Genomic DNA, 17,926 nt, shown 5'->3' with positions numbered 1-17,926 from the left:
ATCTTCTAATTTGTCTAGGTCCCTCTGTATCCGATCCCTACCCTCTAGTGTATCTACCACGCCTCCTAGTTTAGTGTCATCTGCAAACTTGCTGAGAGTGCAGTCCACACCATCCTCCAGATCATTAATAAAGATATTAAACAAAACCGGCCCCAGGACCGACCCTTGGGGCACTCCGCTTGAAACCGGCTGCCAACTAGACATGGAGCCATTGATCACTACCCGTTGAGCCCGACGATCTAGCCAGCTTTCTATCCACCTTACAGTCCATTCATCCAGCCCATACTTCTTTAACTTGGCGGCAAGAATACTGTGGGAGACCGTATCAAAAGCTTTGCTAAAGGTCTAGACGTTTAGCCTCCTTGGCCTTGGGAGCTGGGGCTTGTTGACCGTGTCGTTCCCATTCATTGACCGCTGAGACAACCAGCGAACAGGGGGCCGGGTGACAAAAGAGGAAGTCGTATCCCTTGGAAGGGGCAAGGTACTTCCTCTCTACGCCCTTTTCTGTTGGCGCGCTAGAGGCTGGGGTTTGCCAGACCGTCTTGTAGTTAGACTGGATTGTCTTTATGACCAGGAGTGCAATTCTGGAGGGGCCTTCGAGGCTTAAGATGTCCACCATAGGATCCTCCTGCTCTACTGCTTCCTCCGCCTGTAGGCCCAAGTTCTGGGCTACCCTGCGGAGCAGCTTCTGGTGCGCTCTGCAGTCAATCGGAGGAGGCCCTGACACCGCGGTGCCCACCACAGCTTCATCTGGGGATGACGAAGAGGTAAGGGCCTTCTGCATCTCGTCCTCCAGTCCTTCTTGCCCTTCCTCGTATGCCGGGGGCTCTTCCGGGTCCTGCCTGACCAACTGCCTCTGGGATGGCTCTGGGCTCGGTGCCACTTCCGCTCTCCTGTGTTCCGGAGAAGCGTCTGATGGCCTGGATACCGTGGCCTCCTTGGGCGCAGAGGGGTGCCTGTGTGGAGACCGGGACCAATGCACTGAATAGCCAGATCTTGAGGCTCTGGAGTGGGGCCCTTGCTGTTGATAGGCCCATGGTGTCCAAAAGGGCCACTGTCCTGGCAGGCCCCATTGGGGATGCCACGGGGTTTGGGGCTCCCTGCTAGCTGATGCCCTGCGGGCATAGCTGGAGCGGCCTGAGTCCACCTCAGATTCTGAGGACGCCGACCTCGAAGGCAAAGGCGGTGCCGTAGAACGGTGCCGCTGGGGGGCTGGATAAAGGCTTCTCGCCGACCGGTACCGGTACCAATGCTCTCGGGACCGGGATCGCTGGCTTCTGCTCGGGCCCGGGGACTTGGTCTTCTGTCCCCTTGGCTCTTATATAGAACCATACAGCGCCGGGAAGCGGTGCACTGCTGGGGCCGGTGCCGTATGTTGACTGGGATCTGGTGCCCTCGAGTCCCGCTGAGACGGGGCAACTGGGAATCCACAGAGGCGGAGTTCGACCAGGACCGACGTGGGGAGCGGTGCCAGGTGGTGACCTCGATCGGCACACCATTGCCGGCTTGCCTCTGGACGGCACTCTTGGTGATGGTGCCGAAGGCTTCTCTTTGGCAGGGAGGGGGCTTGCCACCGACAACTGGATGAGGTCCTTTGCCGCCTCAAAGGTGTCTGGTGTGGAGGGCTGTTCTAGGAGCTCCTCCAGCCCTTCCTCCGCACTCAAGGCACTTAGCCGGGGCTCAATGGCTCTGCGGCGCCAGAGCCACCGGTGCCGGAGCATGTCCTGGGGCAGCACTGCCCTTCTGAGCGCTTGGTTCCTTTGGTGGTGCCGCCTTCTTATGCGGGGAGCGCCCTCGATTTTAGGCTGGCCCTTTGACCGTGCCGGTGAGGTCAAACGGTGCCGGGGCCTGTCTTGCTGCCTTGGTGCGGTATGCTTGCGGTGCCCCACCGGTGCCGGATCGCGAATTGACACTGGGGCACTCCGCACCAAGGACGTCAGCGCCGAAGCCAAATGGCCCGAGGCCGAAGGTTGCAGCGCAGCCTCCATGAGTAGCTGCTTGAGGCGAAAGTCTCTTTCTTTCTTAGCCCTTGGCTTAAAGGCCTTACAGATCTTCCAGCGTTCAGTCTGATGTGATTCCCCCAGGCAACGGAGACATGAGTCGTGGGGATAGGCATAGGCTTGCGGCACCTGGCATAAGCCTTAAAGCCTTGGGCCTGTGGCATGCCCCGCAGCACAGGGCTGGTGTTGGAGACAACTTCCGAACACCTAAAACAAAGGAATCTTAACGATCTACTATCAAGAAGTGTTAACTGCTGATAACTATGCTAAGCGGCACTTGCAAGCAAGAGAGAGAGAGAGCTGTTCCAGCACCGCCACAGACGGTAAGAAGGAACTGAAGGGGGGTCGGGTCGGCAGGGGTATATATGCACCAGCATGAGGCACCACTCTGGCGGGGGCTCCCCTGCTGGCCTGACGGGAGCCGCTAAGGGAAAAAGTTTCCGACGTCTGTGCACGCAGCGCGCGCACACCTAATGGTAATGGACATGAACAATCACTTGAAGAAGAAATGAGTGCCTTTTACTAGTTTAGCTTGAAGTGGATTAAGACAATTTGGAAAAAGGCATTTTTATTCCAGAATAAGGGTACACACATGGAGTTATTATGGAATAGTTCATGTATAGACAAATTCTGAGTTGCCTGTTTTCAGGTGGTGTACATCAGCCTACAGAGCAAAACACCCACATGCTACTTTTCCTTTCTAAGAGCATTTCCTTTGACAACTCTGAATATACATACACTCTTATCCATTATAGGAAAGAAATGTGAAGGGATGCCAAGAAGGGAAAGAATACAGCAAAAAGGAGAGACAATAAGTGGGACTGTTTGAAAAACTATTAGATGAATTTCACTATTTGTCAAATCATTGGTTCAGTATGTTTTTATTGTAGCATTTGACCAGCTGGTCAAATACTATTGGCAATTATTTGACAAATGCAGATGAAAATTCATTAACTAAATATATTCAGTGTTTTTTGTATTTTGACATGCCTTCATTAATTACATTTTAAGTGTATGTAGAAATAATGTTACAATACAGTAAAATTGTTCTCCCTCTTTAATTTTCAGCATGCATGCCTATGGAGCAAGAGGTGGCCCAGGTATTTTTATCCTAGGGTGACCAGATCGCAAGAGTGAAATATCAGGATACATTGGATGAGCGGGGGGGGGAGACACAGGTGCACAGCCCCAACTGGAGCCAGAGGCACACTGGTCCACCTGGCCCTCTGCTAGCTCCCCTGCCCAGTGCCCCCTGGATCCACTATGCCCAGAGCCCCCCTACAACGCTTCCACCACAAATGCAGTGCTGTGCACACACACCCCGTCCAGCACCCCCCTGCCCACAGCCCCACCACAGCTGCCCAGCACCCCACACAGAACCCCCCACTCGCTAGTTTCTCAATACAGATTTCCCCTTCCTCCCTTCCAGTGCCCTTCTCCACAGCCAAACTACACAATGCCCCACAGACCCACATTGCCCAGTGCCCTGACATACAGATCTCCCCCACTATCTAGCACCCCAAAACACACAAACCTCCCCCACTCTCCACACACACCTCCATCACACTCTTCCCCCTTCCCTGGCTGCACTCATCAGCCCTGCTGGGAGGTCTCTGGCTCCTAGGGTGAGAACGGCAATGGGAGTCTCCAGACTCTCCACATGCTGCGCCTTCCACAAACACAAGTGCCGTGGCTCCCTTTGGCTGGGGAAAGCGCCAATGGGAGCTGCTAGAGCCACAGAGCAGGGCTTGCAGGCGCCAGCAGCACAGAGTACCCCACCCTAAGAGCCAGAGGGACCTGCCAGAGGGTGAGGTGGGGAGTCCCGGTGGTGCTTACCTGGGGTGGTTCCCGTCCCAGGAAGCATCCAGCAGGCTGGTCTCTCTGGCTCCTAGCGCCCACTCCCAGTGCCTGCAAGTCCCGCCCCTGCAGCATGCGGCGCTCCTGCCGGTGGGTGGGCGCCGGGAGCTGCCCCAGGAAGCGGTGAGCAGAGTCCCTGATATCGGGACAAAGGGTGTCCGACCAATGTAAGGTCAGGACATGGGACAAGTCCCCTAAAATTGGGACTGTCCCAATAATATCAGGACATCTGGTCACCCTATTTTATCCTGGCTAGCAGGCTTAGCCCTCAGGATAGTGTTGGTAAACTGTTCAAGCTCTTTGTCCCCCACAAAAAAAAAGTTTTAATTCTATTTTATATAAAGCTGTCTAGGTTATCCTCCTGTTAAGTTCATAGAAATCTGGAATAGCAGTCAAAGAGAAAGCCAATAGTTAGTTGCCATCCCTTAAGTTTTACTGAATCTGCAAAAATATTATAATTATATTTGATCAAATTAGACATTGTTCTCGATGGGCTTGCTCTGCTAATAAAAGCCATTAAAAAGGGTTCAGGCTCAGATGTTAGCATTGTCCTAATTATGCTGCAGAAACCTGGAGTCATTTGATACCAATTACCTCAAATTTCTATGGGTTTGTCTACAATTTTGCATATTTAACTAAAATCAGTAGAAAAACTGATTTAGTTAAATTACTGCAACCCTCTAGCTTGGACAGTTACACCAAATAGTCACGTTAATTATATATTTTGTTAAAAATCAGTGCAAAATCTGAATGTGAATTCTCTCTAAGATTGGGAGGAGAGGCTTCAGCTTGCTTCAAGATTTATGACAAATCCAAAACTAACCAAAGGTTATTACGAATGAGTCCATAACTGATCTTATATTTCAAATAAGATATTACTCCTTAGTCAATCTTTATGCAAAATCTTTCCCCAATCCTAAATACCAGAATACATATGCCAGCAATGTCCTCTCCCAAAAGCAAGTTCTTATATAAAAGGTTAAAGCCCTTAGAACATGTATCCAGTTGTTTTGACACTAATAGATGGCTCTTATATAAAACCATACAGTAGAACCTCAAGAGTTATGAACTGTAATTTGAAGAAAGTTTTACCTTTGGTTCTTGTTCTCAGAAGATAGTTATAATTAGGGTTGGAAGGATTAATTTTCATATGTAAATGTCAATTTCACTGTACACATGCAACCCAGTGAAAAATATTTCCATTCATCAAAATTTACAGATAATTAAGTGCTGCTTGCTTTTTTATGTTTTGACATGTTGAGAATGTGTGTTTTAATGGCTATAAAGCTTTAATTTTTTTGAATCTCAACATCTACGGTCATTAAATTATTGTAATTTCCCAACTATTAAAATTAAATTGATAAATAGAAAAATGCTTAAAAACATGGATATCCATCAAAATAATAAAAATAATCAAATTCTTCCAAGCCTAATTATTACAGATCCCCCATCACTTACTTTCACATTTAGGGATGCTGGGTTTTTTCCCCCTGCATTTTCACCTTTACTGAAGACAAAGACACTGACAGTTGTGGCAAGAGATAACTATTGTCCTTTTCTGACAAATAGACACTTACCACCCATTTTTTGAGACAGCATAATTACTCTGAGTTTTAGTTTTGTCAATCATGGATTTAGAACACATATCCCTTGTTTTGAGGACAAAAAATATCAATCTATTTTCTCCAGCATGTCCAGGAGAAACAAACAATCTACTGTATAAAAAGTTATTTCTAGTGAATTATGGTTTAAGAGCAGTGTCCAATCACAAATATTTAAATAAATTTATCTGTCCTATATTTTCTGCTCTCCATGAAGAGATCTTTTGATTGGCACTCCTCTTTTGTTTGAGGCTGAAAGCAAATATGTAAATGTGGACAGGATACAAAAGCGAGTCAGTTAACTAAATATTTAAAACCTCTGCAATTATTAGTTTATTAGTATCATCCAGGATTCAGGTGTTCAGTATTTCTCCTGAAGTTATACATAAACAAATGCAAATTGAAATAAGAATCTGAAAGTCAAAATTGTATAACAAAACAATACTCCATCACAAAAGCGTGTAAAATTACAATGCTATTTTTAAACACTGGCACTTGAGAACCATAATTTTATAACCACAAAATTGCCAAATTGTCCCCCAAACTGGTAAGCAGGTATATGTGAAAATAGTTACAGTTGCCAGCACTTGAAGTTTTACTGAATATGCAAAAAACTTTGCTTTGGTTTTGGAAGAGAACTATATTTGATCAAATTAGACATTGTTGGTATATCATAATTAAACATTTCACTTTTTCAATGCAAAAATTTAATAAAATGTACTTTTCCATACAACTATATTTAACTTATAAATGGGCAAACATGAAGAGTGCGGTATAAAACCTAACAGGAAAAATACATCTTATCTCATTTTAGTTTGAGACAATATACAACTTTGTTTAAAGGGCTAAAACTAGAATTTAAAATTAAAAATATGAATTTACATAGATTTAACAAATAATGGTACCATTTATAAAAATGTTGGAACATAAAATCCTTTCTTGTGGGCTATTTTCTACCAGGAGAGTTTCATGGTATAAAGTCCATAGCCATCGCTACATTGTCACAAAAAATTAATATGGTACTTTTATAATTTTTAACTGCATACATTTTGGGGGCATGTTTATCTCTTACAAGTGTTCAGAGATTTACAAATACAACTTCCATTACATAGTAATGGAGTCACATGTAAATTCCCCACACAATGGTAAGAGTATACCCTTCCTACTGGTCCTTCTAGGACAGCATTTTAGAGGTTTTTTCTGAAGTATTCCATACTGTAAAATTGAATTCTATACTTCTCAACTCTCCAAGACTGGTAAACTTACGCAACTCAATATTACATTTCACAAAATCCGAGCAAATATCAGTTGGATGAGATTTTTTGTTTCCAGTTACGGAAGAAAATTCTGTTTTATCATATGCCTATATATTTTCCTACCCTATCATGATTATGAAGGGTATGCAGATCAAAGCTTTGTTTATCAGCTGGTTATACGAAAAGATGAAAACTGTAATAATCACGTGATCCCAAATGGGCATACAATAAAGCAAAGATGAGTTCCCCTCAAAAAAGAAAAATTATGATTTTTCAAGGGCACCTATTAAAAGGACAACAATACTAATAAAAAAATTGTATTTACTCAGAAGCATTCAGAATGTCAACAAAAACAGCTGCAACTTTTTTTTCTCTTTTTTTGCAATTACAGAGTGGTATTCAGTTAACAGAACAACAATTATTTTTATGATGCATCAGAGACAACTGAAGATGAAAAATGAACTACATCCCCATATATAACTAATTTGTGCTGTGCACCAACAAGAACCTGCTTTAAAACTTCCATGCCAATTTACAACCCCCACACTGTACCAGGCAAGTTTAGTGGCCATTGAAATACCACTAAGGACAGGGCTATCTAAAGACACGTTCGGTAGTGTGTTAACTATACAAAAAAAGAGACACTGTACAGTTTAAAAACAAATCTTACACAGCCTTACATTTCAATTTTTTTTCTTTAAAAGGAGTGAGTTGTGTACAGGGGGTTTAAATGCTTTATAGACAAGAAATTGCTCTAGAAGAGACTTATTCATCATCATCTTCATCCTCCTCGTCATCTTCCTCATCATCTTCATCCTCATCGTCATCTTCCTCATCATCTTCATCCTCTTCCTCCTCCTTCTTTTTCTTGCTCTTCTCAGCCTTGGCAACTACCTTTTTTCCTACATCAGGCTTTCCTTTAGCCCGGTATGCAGCAATATCCTTGACAAGAGAAGTGGGAAAAGGATCTCTTTAAGAGATTTAACTAGAGAAGAGCTCTGCTAAACTTTCAAACAACATTTAAGGATTTGCAGATATGCTGTAACTATTGAGATATCTACATCTTCACACACGCACACACAATCCTTATCTAGGACATAAAATTATAATTAGCCATCCACAACACATCAGAATGACATGGTCTAATATTTCAATGTTATGCCTCAGTGAAATGCAATTATATGGCATCCTGCTTAACTGAAGTTTATTAAACAAAAAAGGTACAAGAACTTTGAAGAGTAGACAGTGCCACCTTCTGCGTGCAGTAAATGTATTCTCTAGGCTTACACTGCATAAAACTCAAATTTATACTTTTTTCAAAACTTCAATCATAAAATGAAGCTAGAGGATTGCCAATAGAATATCAAGTCATAAAAATCAAGCTTGACCCCTGGCTTCATAAAAAAATTGAGTACAGAATATAATTTATCCTAGTATATATTAAACCTACGACTGGGCAACATCTTTAGCCAGATGGCCTAAATCTTGATGTTCCTCCCATACAGTATTCTGTAAACTGCTCTCTTTGCAGTTCTTTCATTATCTCTTAAAATTTGTAATTTCTTTCAGAAGTGACATTCATTAACTAATATCAATGGTCTTTAAGTGAAATATTTACCAACTCTAGATTTTCAGAACTCTGACATTAGTTTGCTCTAGAAGGAAACTTTACATACATCAAATCCCAAGCATTTGTGCAAGTTTAGTTGACAAATTTAGGTGATATCAGTAAAGGGAGAAACAGTTGCAAGTAAAGGTTAGTTGCTTCAGATTTCCCCCCCCCCCTGTAATATTTAAAATAACCCTAAACTAAAATGCTTCAGTCAATTTAGAATTTAAACTACTGAGGAAAATTTAATTGCAGCTCTGAATTTACTCTTTGTTTAAATCATACCAAAATGTAGATTTATATGTGAAGAATTAACATATTAAAGGCCAAATTATGCCTTTGTTGCACTCAAAGGGCTAACACAGGAAGTTTTCTAACCCACAGTATATCTGCAGGGCATGATTCCTACCTAGTGCTAGAAGCCCCCCCACCACATAGTTACTTGCCCATTAATTTGCCACCACCCCTTAACTGGTTTTGTTTGCCAGCAAAGAGACACTATTGATCAGAATTTCAGCATACATGCTGAAGTGTGCAATACACAGCAGACAGGGGTGCATACTATTCCTTTGTAAAGGAGAATTGGTATGTATCCCATCATACATCCCTCTCTCCCTTAGTTATCTTGTCCTGGGACGGGAATATGGAAATCAAAATGTCATTGCCACTGCTCTATATCCCCAATACTCAAATAGAGTAGTGATTTAGCCTTAATGATACAAGAAAACAAGTTAATAGATTGACAATGGCTTCCTAAGATGCATTAATAGCTATGTTACGTGTTTGAAGGAAAACACCACAAAGTGGGTGCAACAGAATACATGTCTAATACAAACATCTTGTCCTCTAACATTTAACACTTTAGGTATAAAGTAAACTAAAAACTATTCTTTAAGATAATTAATATGAACATATGCTATGACTATTTTTCCAATAGTATGTGGCAAACAAATTTAAAGAGGATTAAATTTTCCCTTATTGGCATTACATAATAGAGCAAACTGGTTGCAGAAGTCAGCTGCTGCTATGAACCATTACTTTTATTATTCAAAACAAATACAACGATATGTACTAAAACATCAAAAGATAAGTTCTGAAGTATGATGAATTAAAGTGTCATAATCCTCACAAGGACATGCTATTAGAGGTATTCTCTCTAGATGCCTCTAATGTCGTTGGTAATTTGACATTTTCATAATTATACTTGTGACGTACAATGTCAGAGTACTCTAGAGGAATTTTCTTTTTTAAAACCAAGTCAATCACTTAGTCCTTTGATACACACAACGCTCACTAATTTATGCACATGGAGATGTTATATTAATTTTCCCATAAGAAGAGGGGGAGGGATAGCTCAGTGGTTTAGAGCATTGGCCTGCTAAACCCAGGGTTGTGAGTTCAATCCGGGGGGCGGGCACTTAGGGAATCTGGGGCAAAAATCAGTACTTAGTCCTGCTAGTGAAGGCAGGGGGCTGGACTCAATGACCTTTCAGGGTTCCTTCCAGCTCTATGAGATAGGTTTATTTACTTACAATTATTTAATCATTCAAATTTGAATTGGAAAAGGGAAGAACCCTTTGTTCACACTGAATCCTATTATTTACCTTTTCATACTTCTCCTTCAGTTTAGCAGCCTTCTTTTCATAGGGCTGTTTATCATCTGCAGCGGTGTTATTCCACATCTCTCCCAGTTTCTTTGCAACATCTCCAATGGACAGACCAGGATGCTCTCCTTTGATTTTCGGACGAAATTCAGCGCAGAATAAGAAAAAAGCTGAACTGAAAAGAAAAATTGTAATTTTAAGTATAAATGTTAAACTACTGTACTAGACATAGCAAGTTTTGAGACCTTCACTACATGATACAGTAATACTATGTTAAAGCACAATAGGGAATACTTAGTGTGCACCAGCACAGTCTACACAGACCAATTAATGTGCAACACGTTAGTGAGCTTTAGAAATCACACTCCCGTGCTGTGCATAACCCAACCAACTTTCTCCGATTTTAAGAGTTCTGAGAATATGGACTGTGCAAACTATTTCACAGGAAATATTAAAATAATCTCATGATTACTGTAGAAGGCTTTCCAGATGTCAGTACCAGCCACTCTTAGTTTATCTTTTAGAGTTTGCTCCATTTTAAAAATGGAAAGATTTAGCACCATACAAGCTTGGTAGCATGCTAATTTCACATTTATCTTTCGGAGGTATGGCCTATTTTAAGGAAAAAGGCTCAATTCTGCAAACTGTTTCATGTACGCAGTTCCCTGCGCCGGTTCAGAGCCCCCGTGACTTCAAAGGGACTGTGTGGACACATGGTTCTGCATTTGCCAGAATGGTTCCAGGACTGGGGCCTAACATTCCACCACAGTTTAAAACTGGAGTTATTTCGTCTAGCTGCTAGCAAAATTCTATTAATAAAAACGGTCAACACTGATCGTAACAGTGTTGGTTTATTTTTAAAAGACAGAATTGTTGGAATAGATCTATGCCAAGTTTCAAGTAAACAATAATTGAAATGGACCAGATTTATAGATTCTAAGGCCAGAAAGGGGATCATCATCATCTAGTCTGACATCCTGTACATCACAGGCATAGAACTTCTCCAAAATAATTCCTAGAACATGTTTTTTAGAAAAATATCCAATTTTGGGTTAAAAACAATCAGTGATGGAGAATCCACCACAAGCCTTGGCAAATTGTTGCAGTGGTTATTTACACTCACTGTTAAAAAAATTACATCTTATTTCCAGCCGGATATGATCTTTTTATAATGTGGTATTTAGAACACTAAATCCAACTGATTTTTAAATGTGGTTACTTGCAGCACTACGTTTAGAAATTGTGTACTCTTCTATACTTCAAATCCTCTAACTTGGATTTTTAAAAGGCCATTTTATGTATGCATTTCAATGCAATGCTCCTGTTCAAGACACACTAACTGGAAATATACTTACGGAGGCCTCTTCGGTGCATTAGGATCCTTAAACTTCTTTTTTGTTTCCCCTTTGGGTGGTATATAACTTTTCATTTCTCTTTCATAACGAACCTTGTCAGCCTTTGCCAGATCTTCAAACTTTCCTTTTTCCTTAACAGACATAGTCTATAAAATAATAAATGGGGGTGAGTGCATGATTCAAAAACGCATCCGATCCCATTCCAAACGGAAGTAACATTAAAGGCAGGAAATGCATTCACAAGTATCTGAATGATGTAAGTAAATATCAATTCAGTCTTGATTATATTAATGTAAGGTAATCTATGCTGTAATCCTGTAAATTAGTACTTGTTTTTTGGTTTATCTTACCTTCCACCGTTCTGAACATTTTTTTGAGAACTCTGAAAAGTTCACTGAAGCATCTGGGTGCTTCTTCTTGTGCTCCTCCCGGCAAGTTTGCACAAAGTAGGCATATGAAGACATTTTACCTCTTGGCTTCTTAGGATCACCTTTGCCCATTTTTGCTGATTTTCTGTAACACAGAAGAAAAATAAACCTTTAAAACTATTTTTGGCTCCCACACAGTATCATAGGAAGTTGGGAAGAATGAGTTTGTTGACTAAGATCTGTAAGAGCAGCTCTCTTAACTTTTATGAGAGGACCTCTCAGATTATATACAAGCTACAGCTCTCTCCTAGAAAACTATATACAACTTGCAAAGAAGACTGCTATTACAGGTTGTTGGTTTTTTTTTTTTTTTTTTTTTTTTAAAGATCGCCTGGTCAATACAAACAACCTGGTCTTCAAGACATTTGGCTATTATCAAAAAAATCTTCCTGTTATATTTAAGAGAGTCATCAGCAATCAAAAGTGTCTGTTGCTAGTCAGTTTGCAGGCAAGTATTGGCATTAGTCTCAAGGGAAGTTGCTCCCCTCCTGCTTGGTAGAGCCACATGTCAACTAATTAAGGGCTAGAAAGGCTTAAACAGGAAGAAATTATTGTGGGGCAGGGGGAAATATTACATTATCCTATCCTGATCAGCCTGTTGGTTATAAAATATTAACTTTTCCCCCCCCCACACTTTCAAAATGCTTTACAAATATCACTTTGCATGAAAAAAAGCACAGAAATAAAGTATGCCATGTTACTTTCCACTTTAATTATACTGCAAAATTATTCTCCCTACAATGTGCAGCTAGAAATACTGGAATTAAATATACCACTGAAACATGTCATGTTCCAACCAATGGCTTTAAAAGCATGACACTTGTGTATGACATATAGAAGATTGTGCTCATTGAGCAGACATCCCCATCTCTCTTAAAGAATGGCAAATTATCTTCTCAGCACATTCACACACAAGGTAGATAATTTCTCTGTAAGTCTGGGGGAAAAAAACACACATCTCCAGCCCACTGTGACAAACTTTGCTCTTCCAGAGAGGAGTGAAACAAGTGGGTGGTGTGTGCATGTATTGCCACAGAAGCAGCGTTTCCGATCGGTTTGGCGTATGGACAAACAGATTTCTGCTCTGTGACTAAACACATCCGGTTTGAAGTTTCCATTGAGTAAACAAGACTGTAGAACCAGGAGCCATTCCCGCCAGCAATGGAAATGCTTCCAGAGCAACCCCTTCACTCAAGGATAGTTTAGTGACACCTGGGAGGGATGGGGGGGTTTCACTTGTTCCTTTTCATTGAAAGGAAGTGGGAGGAAAATAAAGAAAAAATGCAACAGGGGAATTCCACAACACATTTTATTAACACTGTAAATGTCTTTTCACCTTAAACACCCCAATTAAAACCCTGCAACTATCATAATAACTTGCATTTAAAAGCAATCTTCCAGCCATCTTGAACAGTAGGGGGTGGAGGAAAACTTAAGTACCCTTAAAAATGATTTTTTTTAAATGCTACAAAAGAAGGGGGCAAAATCAGAGAAAGGGCACAGTAGATGGTGTATGTGTTTGCATCAAAAATCATCAAGATTTATGCATTCTGGAAAGACATGAGGCAATAACTGTAGAGGAGGAGGTTAATGTATTTTCTTAAATCTGAAGGTGCAGTTGTGGCTTCTCTTGTATAACCAATTCCCACGCCCAAGAATTAAAACACACAATCTTGCTGGTGGGGGGAGGAGGGGAACCCTGCGTTTATTAATCATGTCTTCGTATGACTGCAGGATCTAGACTAAGCCCACGGCTGGCGCTGCCACGAGCTCTCAGGCTAAGCCAACCTCACTGCAAAGCCTGCGCCCCTCTGTCGTGTCTAACGGGGAGCGCGTGTCTAATCAGTCTCTAGGCAGAGCTGTGGCGGGTCCCGCTCCTGCGCGAGCTGGGAGAGGGTTTGCAGTGGCGCAGGCTACTCCCCGGGAAGGGCAGCAGCAGCGCTATTCCTCCCATTTTGTGCGAACGGTCTGGCGATGAGAGAAAGTCCCCTTGAAATGTGCGCTGGGGCAGCTCGGGTGCGGCGCGACGGCCGCGCTTTAGGCAGGGCCCCCGGCTCCCCGTCTACCTACGGCAGCGGCGCGGGCCCCGCTGCTCCCGCCAGCTCGGAGCGCGGCTGCCTCCCGGAATGGCCGCTGCTCGCCGCCGCCGCGCAGAGAACATGGCTCCTTCCTGCCTCCCTTTGTGTGCGCGCCCGGCGCACGCTCAGCCATGACAGCGGTGGGGGAGGGGGGCGGCGCGCTTCCAAGCGCGGCCCGAGCCCCCGGCGAGCGGGCCGCGACCGGCCGCAGCCCCCAGGCGCCCCGCGCACGGCGGCCGGCCACTCGCCCCGGCTGGGAAACCCCCGCCGCGGCCTTGGCGAAGGGAGAAAAGGCGGCTGGAAAAGTTCCCCGAACTGCGCCCCCGCCCTCCGTCCCTCCCGCGCCTCGCGTCCTCCGCACGGCGCTCGTCAGCCATGTTCCAGCGAGCGCAGCTCCGGCTCGCCCGCCGCCGACACGGCCCCGCGCCCCGGCCGCGGCCCCGCTGGGGAGCGCCCGGCGCCCGGCCCTGCGGCGATAGTTGCCGCAGGGCGCCGGGAGCAGCGCGACGCCGCCCGCGCCCCCCCAAAGACCGAGCCCGACGGGGAGATTTTCCCTTCCCATCCCCTGCCCGCTTCACGAGCTCGCCCGCTTGCCCCCGGCCGGCTCCCGCCCCGCCCGCGGGCCCCGCCGCCCGCCAACAGCCTGCCTCAGACGCAGCCTAATTCGTCTTTGTGTAGCCGGGGCAGAGCGAGCGCTGCGCTGGCGCCGGAACCGCCGGAGCGCGCAGCCCAGCGCCCGGCCCGGCCCGGGATACTCACCGCTTCCCTCGCTCGCACACTCACTCGGTCACTCAGCAGCGAGCCACAGGCGCTGAGACACTTGCCCGGCTGCTCGCGCTGGCCCCCAGTGCTGCCTGGTCTCGCTGTAGCCCAATGCACTGCAATGGCTGAGAGCGGGATCGATACGCAGCCTCCTCACGCTCTCAGCGCTGGTAACATTACTCTCAACACAGCCCCGCTCCTATTGGCGGCCGCCAAGCCAGCGGCTAACCTGATTGGTGGAGCCCCTTCCATTGTCCTGACCAGAGGGCGCCGCGGATTGGCCGCAGAGCGGGACACGTCAGTGAGGATTGAAAGGGCGCGCAAATATAAAAGTGAGTGGAGAGGAGGTTGGCTGAGGCGGGATGTACAGCTCTGAGAGACTTAGTGCAGTGCTGCTGTGCATGAGGAGAGCAGCTCATAGGCAACCACGCACTCCCAGCTTAGCCAAAGGACGCCTCGCTCCCCCAACCGCACAGCCACTTCTATCTCCCCAAAGCGCACCCAGAGGCCTGCTTTGAGAACCCTTTCCCCACACACCCTACCCCCCAGGCTCCTGCTGCTACAAGGCAAGGGGACAGCAGGCCATTTTGTTACACCAGTGGCAAATACTGACCCTTAGTAAATAGTGCATGTTTCTACGGTAGATGCTCCCAGAGCATCATAATACAGCCACCACACATTTCTGTGGTGCCTTCTATCTAAGATATCAGCACACTCTACACACTATGAATTATTATATGATAAATAACACCATTTTATAGATGAGGAAAGTGAGGCACAGAGACATTCAATATCAAGCCGTGGCAGGTCTCTAGGAATCAAATCCAGGTCTCCTGCCTCCACACACACCCTATTTAAACCTCTAGGTCACACTTCCCCATATAGTAATGTCTATAGAGTAGTCCAATCTAAAAACACATTATATGCCATGTATGTTTTTACCCATATGGATTATTTTATCTGACACCTATATTTCAGGCACAAAGCATGATCTATTCTACAACTTAAAAGTCAAGAGTAGGAGGCAGTAGATCTGGGTTCTATATACAGCTTTGCAACAGACTTCCTGAGGGCTGGTCCACACTGGGAATTTACCTCAGCATAGCTATGTCTCTCAAGGGTGTGAAAAATCTACAACCTGGAGAGGTGTAGCTGTCCCGACCTAGCCCCCAGTCTAGACAATGCTAGGTTGACAGAAGAATTCCATTGGAAGTCTCTTGCTGTAATAAAGCTGTAAATAGAACCAAGATCTACTGCTCTACCTAGCTACTGCCTCTCAGGGAGATGGCTTGTCTATGGCAAAAGGAGAAGCCTTCCCTTTGGCATTGGCAGCAAGCAACTACACTGAAGCACTACAACAGTGCATAGGCAGCAATGCAGGTGTGCTGCTATACCGTTTTAAGTGTAGACATACCCTTAGTGACTTTGGACCAAAATCCTTAGTCCAATATTTTCAAAGAACTGTCCACTGATTTTGGGTGCCTCAGATGACTTCAATATGGGTGCGCCATATTTCTAAAAATTAGGCTCTATATATCAATTTGGGCAGAAGCTGAGGCATCCAAAATTAATGAATGCTTGAAAATCTGGGCCTTAACTTTTCTAGGCTTGAATCACCCTGGTTTCCCTGCAATTTGTGTAGTCATTTACACCAATGCAAAGTGGGTGTAAAAGGCTACCAAATCAAAATAATAACCTTTAGCATCTACTTTGCACGGGTAGGTGACTCTACCAGGTTCAGGTTAATGATAAGTAAGATAGAAAAAACGCCCTCCCTCATAGGGATGTTAGAGTTTTTTTTAATAAAAAGTTTTTTTTTTATCATTTGTAAAATACTGAGATCCCAGAATAGAAAGCTACACACATGTGTAAAGAAAAATTTGTTCTTACCTGTTAATTTATTTTCTCTAATAACAGGGCTAGCAGTCCTTACTATTAGGTGATCCATACAGTCTTCAGAGTTTGGAAGCAGTCTAAAAGATGGAAGGAGGACAAATCTCTAAGTAGCTCCATTCCCAGAACATATGGCCATATGAACACTTCCAAAGCACTACAGTTAGAAAAAGTGAACATCCAAGCATAGGGTTACCATATTTTGAGTGTCCAAAAAGAGGACACTCCACGGGGCCCCGCCCCCAGCCCCGCCCACGCCCCTGCCCCAACTCCACCCCTTCCCCAAAGTCCCCGCCCCAACTCCGCCCCCTCCCCTGCTTCCCGCGAACATTTGATTCGCGGGAAGCCTGAAGCAGGCAGCAGGTAAGCTGGGGGGGGGGGGGAGGAGGTGCGGCCCAGTCTGGCCCTCCCCAACCGAGCGGCTCCCTCTGGCCCCGGCCCCGGCGTCTCCAGCCTGGCTCGGCTCGGGCCCTGGGGTGCCGGCCCCGGGCCAGCCCCCGGCCCAGCACCGCCGGCCTGGCCCAGCACCGGCGGGCCCAGGCCCCCGGCCCAGCACCGCCGGCCCCGGCCCCTACCCCCAGCCCAGCACCACCCGGCCCGGCCCGGCCTGGCCCCACACCCCCGGCCCCGCATGTCCCTATTTTCCCGGACATGTTCGGCTTTTTGGGATTTCCCCCCGGATGGGGATTTGAGCACCAAAAAGCCGGACATGTCTGGGAAAATCCGGACGTATGGTAACCCTATCCAAGCATGACAACTAACTAGATATTCAAAGTTAACTATTTACATGTGATCACTCCTGCACAAGAATAATATGAAGTAAAGAAGATAGGCGAAATACCAGTGACCAGCTAGGTAAAGTATACATTCTGTTAAATTTAGAATTATAAACAGACCAAAATAAAGGGGGTGGTTGAATTTTCTAACCATATCATATCACCAGACAAATACATTAATACATATACATTAATACTACTATATTAAATCATACAAGAGGCGGCCCAAAGTTTTTCAGTACAGGATATAAGCACTGATCTGATAGAATGAATTGCAATACTTTCCAGAGGAGGAATATCCTTAGCAGCATACCAGCTTTGATCCAATTTGCTATAGCAGACTTTGAGGCTTGGTTCCCACTCTGCTTCCTGGATGATGGATCACAAATATTGCAGTATATTTCCTCACTAGTGTGTTTCTCTTCAGATAAATCCAGATTGCTTTCTTGAGGTGTTTTTACAATCAGTATTCTTTTCTGCTCCACAGAAGAAGTGAATGGCTTCTTGGTTAAGAGACTGGTTGCAGGTATGTTTAAGAATAAGCTGACTGGTTGCAACAACCTCCTTGTTTAAGGTATGTTACTGTGTAGCTATTGTCTGACCTCACAAGGAGATATATTTCCTTGATATATTTTCAAAGGTACAGAAAGGCAAAGCTTATTGCTCAAAGCTCCAAGAAGTTTACACTGGGGTTTCTTCTCTGCATC

General features: G+C 44.7%; 1 protein-coding gene across 3 annotated transcripts; it reads right to left on the bottom strand.

Moving 5' to 3' along the window:
* Window positions 1-5,767: 5,767 nt before the first annotated feature.
* Window positions 5,768-14,788, bottom strand: HMGB1 (high mobility group box 1). Of its 3 annotated transcripts, none has more exons than XM_005286637.5 (5): window positions 14,548-14,788; window positions 11,633-11,795; window positions 11,283-11,428; window positions 9,928-10,102; window positions 5,768-7,656 (listed from the first exon to the last, which is right to left on the bottom strand). In XM_005286637.5, the coding sequence occupies exons 2-5, from the start codon at window positions 11,780-11,782 to the stop codon at window positions 7,480-7,482; spliced, it is 648 nt and encodes a 215-aa protein (XP_005286694.1). In that variant the 5' UTR covers window positions 11,783-11,795; window positions 14,548-14,788; the 3' UTR covers window positions 5,768-7,479. The 3 variants fall into 3 exon arrangements, with proteins under 3 accessions (XP_005286694.1, XP_023960973.1, XP_065437442.1); XM_024105205.3 differs by having other exon boundaries at window positions 14,572-14,773; XM_065581370.1 differs by lacking the exon at window positions 14,548-14,788 and adding an exon at window positions 13,781-13,919.
* Between the last annotated feature and the right edge of the window lie 3,138 nt (window positions 14,789-17,926).

The sequence above is a fragment of the Chrysemys picta genome, chromosome 1 (assembly GCF_011386835.1).
Source record: "Chrysemys picta bellii isolate R12L10 chromosome 1, ASM1138683v2, whole genome shotgun sequence".
Classification (NCBI taxonomy): domain Eukaryota; kingdom Metazoa; phylum Chordata; order Testudines; family Emydidae; genus Chrysemys; species Chrysemys picta.
This window is presented reverse-complemented; position numbering and strand designations above follow the sequence as displayed.